The following is a 12,239-nucleotide window of genomic DNA, read 5'->3' as shown; positions in this document are numbered from 1 at the left end:
TTGAAGCCCTCTCCTGCCCATCCTCCACCAAATGGCCATACACAGACACAGACTGTGCAAGTCTGCCCAGTAACTGGCCTAGTTCAATATTTAATATTATTTTCTGATTCTAAATCTTCTGTGTTCATCCCACGCTTCTTTGAACTCAGTCACAGTTTTACTCTCCACCACCTCTCTCGGGAGCGCATTCCAGGCATCCACTACCCTCTCCGTAAAGTAGAATTTCCTAACATTGCCCCTGAATCTACCACCCCTCAACCTCAAATTATGTCCTCTGGTTTTACCATTTTCCTTTCTCTGGAAAAGATTTTTTTCTACGTTAATACCCTTCAAGTATTTGAACGTCTGAATCATATCTCCCCTGTCTCTCCTTTCCTCTAGGGCAGTGTTTTTCAACCTTTTTTGGGCAAAGGCACACTTGTTTCATGAAAAAAATCACGAGGCACACCACCATTAGAAAATGTTAAAAAATTTAACTCTCTGCTTATATTGACTATATATAAAGTAATTCTCTTGAATAGGAATCAAATAAACACAAAGAAAGTATTTTATAATTACTTTATTACGAAATAAAAATTATAAAAATTATAAAATACTTTATTCAGTGCGAAACCTGGGCCTGTTTGGCTGAACACAAAGCTGATATTCTGGCTGGAATGGAAGAAAGACACACACGTAGCTCTTCGTCAACAGCTCTCAGTCTCTCTCTGTATTTGGTTTTTATAGCATACAAAAATAGACAAATATACCCTCCATCCTTTTTATTAAACCACAATAGCAGTTTTTAGCGCAGGGAGCTGCGCTGAATGTCCAGCGCTGCTCTTGAAGCTCATAGGCTCCCTGCGCTAAAAACCACTATTGCGGTTTAGTAAAAGGTGACCATATTGTAAAATATAGACAGCAGATATAAATTCAGAACTGTGCATAGTAAGTGAAGGGAAGTTTTCATCTCTGGGAATTTACCCAGTTAACTATTAAGTTATTTGGGCAAATTCCTTTGAAAACTGTGGTAATACTGCCTCCACTTTGCTAAATTTAAAATCAAATCATTTTTCCTACCTTGTCTGGTGATTTCTGGTTGCACTTTCTTCTTCTGACTGTGCATCCAATCTTTCTTCCCTTCTATCAGCCTGTATGCTTTCTCTCCTCCACACCTCATTCCCTCCCCCAACTTTTTCTTCCTCTCTCCCTGACCTTTCTTTCTTTTTTTCTGTTTCCCTGCCTGCCCCCTTTCTTTCTTTCTCCCTGCCGTTCCCCAAGCCACTGCCACTGCCGCTGCCATCGGGGAACAGGACCCACCAATGGATAACAGGCCCCAAAGCCGACGCGGACGCATGCTCTCCCTGACGTCAATTGTGCAATCGGAGAGGAAGTTCCGCCCAGCCAGGCAGCGATTGGCTGGCCCGAACTTCCTCTCCAACTACAGAATTGACGTCGGGGAGAAGAAGACTTATCGGCTCGATAGATTAGATCGCCAAGACAAAGTGAGTCCTGGGTGATCGACTCACTTTGCCTTGGCGAGCTACTGGCGCCCCTGCCTCGGGCCCCCTGTCAGCTCCGGGCCCGGCGGCCCTGCGGCACACCAGGCAACATCTCGCGGCACACTAGTGTGCCGCGGAACACCGGTTGAAAAACACTGCTCTAGGGTATATATATTCAGGGCTTCCAGTCTCTCCTCATACGTCTTCTGGCACAAGCCTCCTATCATTTTCGTCGCCCTCCTCTGGACTGCCTCAAGTCTTCTTACGTCTTTCGCCAGATACGGTCTCCAAAACTGAACACAATACTCCAAGTGGGGCCTCACCAATGACCTGTACAGGGGCATCAACACCTTCTACTGACTATGCCTCTCTTTATACAGCCCAGCATCCTTCTGGCAGCAGCCACTGCCTTGTCGCACTGTTTTTTCACCTTTAGATCTTCGGACACTATAACCCCAAGGTCCCTCTCCCCGTCCGTGCATATCAGCTTCTCTCCTCCCAGCATATACGGTTCCTTCCTATTATTAATCCCCAAATGCATTACTCTGCATTTCTTTGCATTGAATTTTAGTTGCCAGGCATTAGACCATGCCTCTAACTTTTGCAGATCCTTTTTCATATTTTCCACTCCCTCTTCGGTGTCTACTTTGTTACAAATCTTGGTATCATCTGCAAAAAGACACACTTTTCCTTCTAACCCTTCAGCAATGTCACTCACAAACATATTGAACAGGATTGGCCCCAGCACCGAACCCTGAGGGACTCCACTAGTCACCATTCCTTCCTTCGAGCGACTTCCATTAACCACCACCCTCTGGCGTCTGTCCGACAGCCAGTTTCTGACCCAGTTCACCACTTTGGGTCCTAACTTCAGCCCTTCAAGTTTGTTCAACAGCCTCCTATGAGGAACTGTATCAAAGGCTTTGCTGAAATCCAAGTAAATTACATCTAGCATATGTCCTCGATCCAGCTCTCTGGTCACCCAATCAAAAAATTCAATCAGGTTCGTTTGGCACGATTTACCTTTTGTAAAGCCATGTTGCCTCGGATCCTGTAACCCATTAGATTCAAGGAAGTACACTATCCTTTCTTTCAGCAACACTTCCATTATTTTTCCAACAACTGAAGTGAGGCTCACCGGCCTGTAGTTTCCTGCTTCATCCCTGTGACCACTTTTATGAATAGGGACCACATCCGCTCTCCTCCAATCCCCAGGAATCGCTCCCGTCTCCAGAGATTTGTTGAACAAGTCTTTAATAGGACTCGCCAGAACCTCTCTGAGCTCCCTTAGTATCCTGGGATGGATCCCGTCTGGTCCCATCGCTTTGTCCACCTTCAGTTTTTCAAGTTGCTCATAAACACCCTCCTCCGTGAACGGTGCAGAATCTACTCCATTTTCTCGTGTAACTTTGCCGGACAATCTCGGTCCTTCTCCAGGATTTTCTTCTGTGAACACAGAACAGAAGTATTTGTTTAGCACATTTGCTTTCTCCTCATCACTCTCCACATATTTGTTCCCAGCATCTTTTAGCCTAGCAATTCCATTTTTTATCTTCCTCCTTTCACTAATATATCTGAAAAAATTTTTATCTCCCTTTTTTACATTTTTAGCCATTTGTTCTTCCGCCTGTGCCTTCGCCAAACGTATCTCTCTCTTGGCTTCTTTCAGTTTCACCCTGTAGTCCTTTCTGCTCTCCTCTTCTTGGGTTTTTTTATATTTCATGAACGCCACTAGGTTGGAGAACCATATCGGCTTCCTTTTTCTCTTGTTTTTATTGATTTTCTTCACATAAAGGTCCGTAGCCATTTTTATCGCTCCTTTCAGCTTAGACCACTGTCTTTCCACTTCTCTTATGTCCTCCCATCCTAACAGCTCTTTCTTCAGGTACTCTCCCATTGCATTAAAGTCCGTATGTTTGAATTCTAGGACTTTAAGTATCGTGCGGCCGCTCTCCACTTTAGCCGTTATATCAAACCAAACCGTTTGATGATCGCTACTTCCCAGGTGAGCACCCACTCGAACATTAGAGATACTCTCTCCATTTGTGAGGACCAGATCCAATATCGCTTTTTCCCTTGTGGGTTCCGTCACCATTTGTGTGAGCAGAGCCTCTTGAAAGGCATCCACAATCTCCCTACTTCTTTCCGATTCCGCAGACGGAACATTCCAGTCCGCATCCGGCAGGTTGAAATCTCCCAACAGCAGAACCTCCTCTTTCCTTCCAAACTTTTGGATATCCACAATCAGATCCTTATCAATTTGCTGAATTTGCTGCATTGGTGAAACTATGTTGTCTTATGGTGCATTTTGAAAAGGAATTAAGTCAGCGCTGTTTGACAAATTTATTTCCTAAATGTGGGTACTATTGTTAGCAAAATTTTACACTATGTATATTTAAGAAACTTGTTGTATTTTTAACCATTTGTATTTTGCTGATTACATAGAAACATAGAAATAGACGGCAGATAAGGGCCCACGGCCCATCTAGTCTGCCCACCCTAATGTCCCTCCCCTACCTTTGCCCTGTGAATAGATCCCATGTGCCGATCCCATTTTGCCTTAAAATCAGGCACGCTGCTGGCCTCAATCACCTGTAGTGGAAAACTATTCCAGCGATCAACCACTCTTTCAGTGAAAAAGAATTTCCTGGTGTCACCTTGTAGTTTCCCGCCCCTGAAACTACGAGGTGACACCAGGAAATTCTTTTTCACTGAAAGAGTGGTTGATCGCTGGAATAGTCTTCCACTACAGGTGATTGAGGCCAGCAGCGTGCCTGATTGTCCAGCGTGCCTGATTGTCCAGCCTTCTTCTGTGTAAACTGCCTAGAAATCGTTTGGTTCTGGCAGTATAGAAGAATAAAGTTATTTGGCTATAATCATGTGATTGATTATATGGAGGCCTGTCTGGAGGTGTTTTGGGGGCACACCCAAAAGTTGACTGAATAGCATCAATATCCAGTTAACTTTATGCACTTTATGGACTTTATAAAGACTTTTGCAAAACTCTTCACACTCCCTGTACTTTTTTTACATTCTGTTCTCTAAAAGTATTTGCAATCAAGATGAATATTTTATCATTATTCTTTTACATTGAAAGTGTCTAATATACTGTATTGGGAAGTGAAGTGCTGGATTGGAGCATACCTGGTGCCAAGAAGTGTCCTGTCCTGCCAGAAGAGCAGGACTCTAGGTGGCCTGGAACATCTCAAAACCCTGTTGCTGACGACATCTAGCAGTTGCTTGGAAAGTCTCTAGCAATGGCTAGTTTGTTTCTTTCAAAAAAGCACCTAGGTTGCACACCCTTTCAGAGCACCAGCAACATTTAACTTTAGTGGTTTCCTTATTCAAGATGAGGAAGGGGAAAAATAAAGGGAATCAAATTCAGTGCCTTTGAATTTGACTTTTCTGTTTTTAAGGTTTGAGTGCATAAAGCATTCTTAGTGACGTACCCACTCTGCTGTCACCGGTTCCATTGGCCTCTTTTCCCTCTGCTGACTTATTTCTGTTTTGATGCATTTTGAATTGTATTTTTTGAGCAGCAGAATACGAAAAATGTACAAGGGTGTGAAGATTTTTTTAAACAAGACATGATAGCTTTTCCATGGCTAACCAGCTGACTTATCTAGTTAATTTTTTGGGCTACAAATTCAGTGGTCTGGCTTTAATTAAATTTAAACACATACGAGGGGCCGCTGAAAAGTATGATGTGGAGCCATGAAACTTGTAAATTATTTCACACTTTTCTTGACACTTTAACTTTTTTTTCATATCATTGCAATGAAAAGTGTGGAATAGCATTTAAGCTTCATAGCTCCACATCATTCTCTTCTTGGTCGGGCTGAGAACTTTTCAGCGGCTTCTCGTAGTTTACTAAATCATGTCAAAAATATATCAAAGCACTGTAGAATAAATAACACATCCAAGTGTTTCACTTCTACAATACTTGCAATGTAAACCCAACCAAAACTTCTCATGAACCTAACCTTTCTCTGTATAGCTGTAATCTTTCTCCCTTCCCTTCACAGGTGGGCACAACGTGACAATCTCATTACAGTCGAGGACAGGACACACTCACATGCCCTCTGTGGTAGGAGTTCTGGTCTTCACCCAATTTTGGTTCTGGTTCCCCCTCTCACACTTCTTATCACTGGCTTTCACCCCGACATGTGTGATTGGCCTCAATCAGGATCTGAAGGTAAGGAGGAAGCAACAGGGAGGGTTGGCTTTGGCTTAGAGGCAGCGAGAGGAATCATTGTCTTGTCCTTGGGCTCAGGAGTATTGAATTGAGTGTCTGAGAGTTCTAACTAAAGCAGTAGAGAGAACACGTGTGTAGTGGATGAGGATCCATCGGATTGGATAATGATGTACAGGGCTGTCCTGGGTTTTAAATTGGCTTCCGTGCTGGTAAATCACTTATTTTCTCCCTAAAACTTCAGAATTGTCTCCATGCAGCTAAAACCTGCTGTATAACAAGTATGCTGACCTTTGCCATGTGCTCCTCCTTAAATTCTTCTCTCTAGCTAAAGAGACAATCTGAACTGCAGCAGTGTTCAACTAGACGGCCATGTAATATTTCCAAAGAGCAGAAGCAGGGAAAGCAGGATGTGCAGAGCAGGAAAAAAGAAAGCAGTCTACAGAGAAGGGAATAACATGTAGGATCTGGGAAAGCTGGGTGCAGAGCAGGAGAAGGGAAAGCAGCCCACGGAGAAGAGAGTAACAGGTAGGAGCTATTGGGAAAGCTGGGTGTGCAGAGCAGGAGAAAAGAAAGCAGCCTACAGAGAAGGGAATAACATGTAGGAGCTGGGAAAGCTGGGTGTGCAGAGCAGGAGAAGGGAAAGCAGCCCACGGAGAAGGGAGTAACAGGAGCTGGGAAAGATGGGTGTGCAGAGCAGGAGAAGGGAGTAACAGGAGCTGGGAAAGCTGGGTGTGCAGAGCAGGAGAAGGGAGTAACAGGAGCTGGGAAAGCTGGGTGTGCAGAGCAGGAGAAGGGAAAGCAGCCCACGGAGAAGGGAGTAACAGGAGCTGGGAAAGCAGGGTGTGCAGAGCAGGAGAAGGGAGTAACAGGAGCTGGGAAAGCTGGGTGTGCAGAGCAGGAGAAGGGAAAGCAGCCCACGGAGAAGGGAGTAACAGGAGCTGGGAAAGCTGGGTGTGCAGAGCAGGAGAAGGGAAAGCAGCCCACGGAGAAGGGAGTAACAGGTAGGAGCTACTGGGAAAGCTGGGTGTGCAGAGCAGGAGAAGGGAAAGCAGCCCACGGAGAAGGGAGTAACAGGTAGGAGCTACTAGGAAAGCTGGATGTGCAGAGCAGGAGAAGGGAAAGCAGCCCACGGAGAAGGGAGTAACAGGAGCTGGGAAAGCTGGATGTGCAGAACAGGAGAAGGGAAAGCAGCCCACAGAGAAGGGAGTAACAGGAGCTGGGAGCGCTGGATGTGCAGAACAGGAGAAGGGAAAGCAGCCCATGGAGAAGGGAGTAACAGGTAGGAGCTACTGGGAAAGCTGGGTGTGCAGAGCAGGAGAAGGGAAAGCAGCCCACGGAGAAGGGAGTAACAGGTAGGAGCTACTAGGAAAGCTGGATGTGCAGAGCAGGAGAAGGGAAAGCAGCCCACGGAGAAGGGAGTAACAGGAGCTGGGAAAGCTGGTTGTGCAGAACAGGAGAAGGGAAAGCAGCCCACGGAGAAGGGAGTAACAGGAGCTGGGAGCGCTGGATGTGCAGAACAGGAGAAGGGAAAGCAGCCCACGGAGAAGGGAGTAACAGGTAGGAGCTACTGGGAGCGCTGGATGTGCAGAACAGGAGAAGGGAAAGCAGCCCACGGAGAAGGGAGTAACAGGAGCTGGGAGCGCTGGATGTGCAGAACAGGAGAAGGGAAAGCAGCCCACGGAGAAGGGAGTAACAGGATCTGGGAAAGCTGGGTGCAGAGCAGGAGAAGGGAAAGCAGCCCACGGAGAAGGGAATAACAGGTAGGAGCTACTGGGAAAGCTGGGTGTGCAGAACAGGAGAAAAGAAAGCAGCCTACACAGAAGGGAATAACATGTAGGAGCTGGGAAAGCTGGGTGTGCAGAGCAGGAGAAGGGAAAGCAGCCCACGGAGAAGGGAGTAACAGGATCTGGGAAAGCTGGGTGCAGAGCAGGAGAAGGGAAAGCAGCCCACGGAGAAGGGAATAACAGGTAGGAGCTACTGGGAAAGCTGGGTGTGCAGAACAGGAGAAAAGAAAGCAGCCTACACAGAAGGGAATAACATGTAGGAGCTGGGAAAGCTGGGTGTGCAGAGCAGGAGAAGGGAAAGCAGCCCACGGAGAAGGGAGTAACAGGAGCTGGGAGCTGGGTGTGCAGAGCAGGAGAAGGGAGTAACAGGAGCTGGGAAAGCTGGGTGTGCAGAGCAGGAGAAGGGAAAGCAGCCCACGGAGAAGGGAGTAACAGGAGCTGGGAAAGCTGGGTGTGCAGAACAGGAGAAGGAAGTAACAGGAGCTGGGAAAGCTGGGTGTGCAGAGCAGGAGAAGGGAAAACAGCCCACAGAGAAGGGAGTAACAGGAGCTGGGAAAGCTGGGTGTGCAGAGGCAACAGGCATGAGAGTAGAAAGCAGGATGTGTAGAGGTACATAGGCACTTATGTTGCGCTTATGCAACAGCCACCTGGTAGAGACGAAAACTAACTGAATTCAAGCAACTTGGAAGAATGAAGATAGCACATGGCATGAAATGGCCATATAGCTTTTAACTTCCATCACTCTCTGTTTATAAAATCGCTGTTTTTCTTGCGTCCTATTATAAAACTTCCCTTCCCAAATGTACCTCTTCAGTCTGACCTCACGCGATCTCTTCACTATTTCTAGTTGCAGATGGCATCACTTGGTGTCCTTCATTATATCTGTGCTGAGTGGAAGGTTCTTGAATGTTTAGCAGTATATACTGAAAGGACACAACAGACCTACTGAAATTCTTAACTGCCAAGAATGTTGCTACTCCTTGGGTTTTGGCCACTGTGAGAACGGGCTACTGGGCTTGATTCTTATGTTCTTAGGTGCTGAAGGGGTCCTGCTTTGGAATACACAATTCTCTCTTTTGTACGTTTTCCTTTACAGATGCCAAAAGTGCAGTACCGGTCCAACTGCAAGCCCTCCACCTTTGCATACCCTGCACCCCTCGAAGTCCCCAAGGAGAAGGAAAAGGAAAAGGTGGGTATCGGTGTAATGAACGAGTATTGTGTGGAGCAGTATCCTTCAATAACTCAACTTCAGAAAGTTTTTCAGTAACTTATGGTATTCCACAGGGGTCCATTCTTTCACCACTTTTGTTTAATATTTTTCTTGCACCACTTATGACCCTCTGCCAAGATATTGGCTTTATCGCTTATGCAGATGATATTCAGCTTTTGCATCCACTTGACCCAACTAACTCTGCAGAAACATTAGAAATTAACAGGAAACTTGAGGAGATTCATCAATGGCTTGACACAAACAGATTAGCCCTCAATGTTAATAAATCAAACATCATGTTTTTCCCTTGGAAAGATAGTTCTAAAGTTTCTTTTCCAATTTCGATTAAAGGTACTGCCTTACAACTAATAAGTAATATCAAAATCTTATGGATGGTCTTTGATGAAAAACTGACTTGCCATAATCATATTAGTAATATTGTTAAATCTTCCTTTTACAGACTTCGCCAAATTTGTTCACTATCCAAATTTCTATGCCCAAAGTCTCTTAATATACTAATTCATTCCCTGGTTATTTCGAAAATTGATTATTGTAATGCTTTACTTATGGGAATAGCTCAAAAAGAAATTAGACGTTTGCAGATCATTCAAAATACCTCAATTAAACTCATAATGAAAGCAAGGAAATTTGATCACGTCACTCCTCTTCTTAAGAAAGCACACTGGCTTCCAGTAGCGCATCGAATTCAATATAAACTAAATCTACTTACTTTCAAATCCCTGTTATATAAAACCCCAGCTTTCATCTACAAGTTATTGATCCTTTATACCCTAATCAGATTATTGAGATCTATTGACCAACATTTATTAGTTACACCCTCACTTAAAGTTATTAATACACGGCGGCACTTTATCTTCTCTGTTACAGCTCCTCAAACTTGGAACTCCCTCCCTATTTATCTCAGAGAAGAAAAGAACTTAGATAAATTTAAAAGTAAACTTAAGAGCTTTCTTTTCAAAGACGCTTATGATATTTAGGAGTCCCAGCCTATTTTTGCTTATTTTCATAAGGCTACTTCTTTTATTTCCCTCCTATTGTTTTTTACCATAATCGTCCTTCTTTCTATCATTATTATTGTATTTCATTACCCTGCCTTTCCCTTTGTTTTCCTTTTCTGTTTATTCTTAGTCGTTAATTTAATATGTTTTGTTCAGTGTCCTTCTGTCTTTTATAACCCCTGTATTATCTGTAAATTGAATGATTTGTTCATCGCTTAGATATTTGAGTAAGCGATTAATCAAATACTTAATAAACTTGAAACTTGATGCCATTGCCTTTGACCCTAGCATGGAGTAAGGGATGCTGTCAGGGCTGGCCTTCGGGTGTTATGAGCTGGAAAGATCTTTGGGAGACCAGGAATGCACTTGGGCTGAACTGGAGCCAATAGGGAACAGGGCCTTACAAGGCAAGGAAGGGAGTGCCAAATGGTGGCAGATATTTCCTTCTGAAGACCTAGATGTGCCATGGCTTTTCAGGCAATGAATCCCTTAGCATTTGTTACTTGTCTGGCTGCCAGGGGACCTAGGAAGTAGAGAGAATTTAATTCAGTTTATTTACTTGACATATCACTTTCAGATGCATGGAAAGAGAGCATGGGGGTTGTGCTGGGTGAAAAGTGAATAGGAGAATTGAGGGGAAGGGGGCAGGAATTTAATGGAGAAGTCGTGGGGTCTAACACACACACACACACCTTTGTAGCTCCATTGTTTGCATAGCACTAGTAACACAGGACCTATGCTCAGATTTAGACTTGGACTCAGGAAAGCATGATTGCTAGGGAGGGAGGGGGAAAAAAACAGTATAGCACAATTACTTACCGTAACAGTTGTTATCCAGGGACAGCAGGTAGATATTCTCAACAGTGGGTGACGTCACCGACGGAGCTCCGCAGCGAACAGCTCGAAAGCAGACTTGCTTGAAGATCTTTGTAAGAGCTTCCGAATGCTGCACTGTGCATGCGCGAGTGCCTTCCCGCCCGAGTTAGGGCGTGCGTCTCCTGTGAGGAACCTCAGTTCAGATACCTAGCTAAGAAGCCAACCAGGGAAGGAGGGTGGGTTGTAAGAATATCTGCCTGCTGTCCCTGGATAACAACTGTTAATAGTAACTGTGCTTTATCCCAGGACAAGCAGGCAGCATATTCTCAACAGTGGGTGACCTCCAAGCGAAGCATAATGGGATGGAGGGAGAGTTGGCAAGTTAAGAAAAAAGATTTTGCAAAACAGATTGGCCAAAATACCCATCCCTTCTGGAGAAAGTATCCAGACAGTAATGAGAGGTGAATGTATGAGCCGAGGACCAAGTGGCAGCCTTTCAGATTTCCTCAATAGGAGTTGATCTGAGGAAAGCTACAGACGCCGCCATAGCTCTAACTCTGTGGCTCGTGACTTGACCCTGTAGAGGGAGACCAGCCTGAGCATAGCAGAAAGAGATGCAAGCAGACATCCAGTTGGAAATGGTTCGCTTCGAGACGGGGTGTCCCAACTTATTTGGATCAAAGGAGATGAAAAGTTGTGGGGCTGTTCTGTGAGGTTGAGTGCGTTGCAAGTAGAATACCAAAGCACGCTTGCAGTCCAAAGTATGGAGAGCCACTTCTCCAGGGTGAGAATGAGGCTTTGGAAAAAATATTGGAAGAACAATAGATTGATTGATGTGAAATTCTGAAACAACTTTAGTTAAGAATTTTGGATGAGTACGGAGGACCACTTTGTCATGGTGGAAAACTGTGAAAGGTGGAACCGCAACCAAAGCTTGTAACTCACTGACCCTTTGAGCAGACGTGAGCGCAATCAGGAAAACTACTTTCCAAATAAGGTACTTGAGATGAGCCTTATCAATTGGTTCAAATGGAGGCTTCATCAATTGAGCCAAGACAACATTGAGATCCACTGGCGGTGGTTTAAGTGGTGGATGAACATTAAAAAATCCTTTCATAAAGCGGAAAATCACAGGATGTGCAGACAGAGGTTTCCCATCAAGAGGCTGATGAAAAGCAGCAATCGCACTGAGATGGACTCGGATAGATTCATTATTCATACGCTGACAGGTTGAAAATGCTGGGGTTGTTCTCCCTGGAGAAGCGGAGACTTAGAGGAGACATGATAGAAACCTTCAAAATCCTAAAGGGCATAGAGAGGGTAGACAGGGATAGATTCTTCAGACTGTGGGGAACCACCAAGTACTAGGGGTCACTCGGAGAAACTGAAAGGGGACAGGTTTAGAACAAATGCTAGGAAGTTCTTTTTTACCCAGAGGGTGGTGGACACATGGAACGCGCTTCCAGAGGATGTGATAGGCCAGAGTACATTACAGGGGTTCAAGGAAGGTTTGGATAGGTTCCTAGAGGATAAGGGGATTGAGGGGTACAGATAGAACTAGTGGTAGGTTAAAAATAGAACTAGAGGTAGGTTATGGAAATATTCAGAAACCACTTCACAGGTCACAGACCTGATGGGCCGCCGCGGGAGCGGACCGCTGGGCGAGATGGACCTCTTGTCTGACCCAGTGGAGGTAACTTCTTATGTTCTTATGTTCTTAGATGTAGACTGAAG

The 12,239-nt window shown here is 44.9% G+C and overlaps 1 protein-coding gene across 1 annotated transcript in view; it reads left to right on the top strand.

Annotated features, from left to right (window-relative positions):
* PSMD1 (proteasome 26S subunit, non-ATPase 1) overlaps positions 1-12,239 on the top strand; it is a 182,112-nt gene that overhangs the window by 160,350 nt on the left and 9,523 nt on the right. The window contains exons 20-21 of the mRNA XM_033958253.1: positions 5,507-5,676; positions 8,557-8,649. Of these exons, the coding sequence (XP_033814144.1) occupies positions 5,507-5,676; positions 8,557-8,649 (263 nt within the window). The remainder of the gene's footprint in view (positions 1-5,506; positions 5,677-8,556; positions 8,650-12,239) is intronic.

Source organism: Geotrypetes seraphini, chromosome 9 (genome assembly GCF_902459505.1).
Source record: "Geotrypetes seraphini chromosome 9, aGeoSer1.1, whole genome shotgun sequence".
NCBI classification, from domain to species: Eukaryota; Metazoa; Chordata; class Amphibia; order Gymnophiona; family Dermophiidae; genus Geotrypetes; species Geotrypetes seraphini.
The sequence above is the reverse complement of the archived record's forward strand: the minus strand, read 5'-3'. Positions and strand labels throughout refer to the sequence as shown.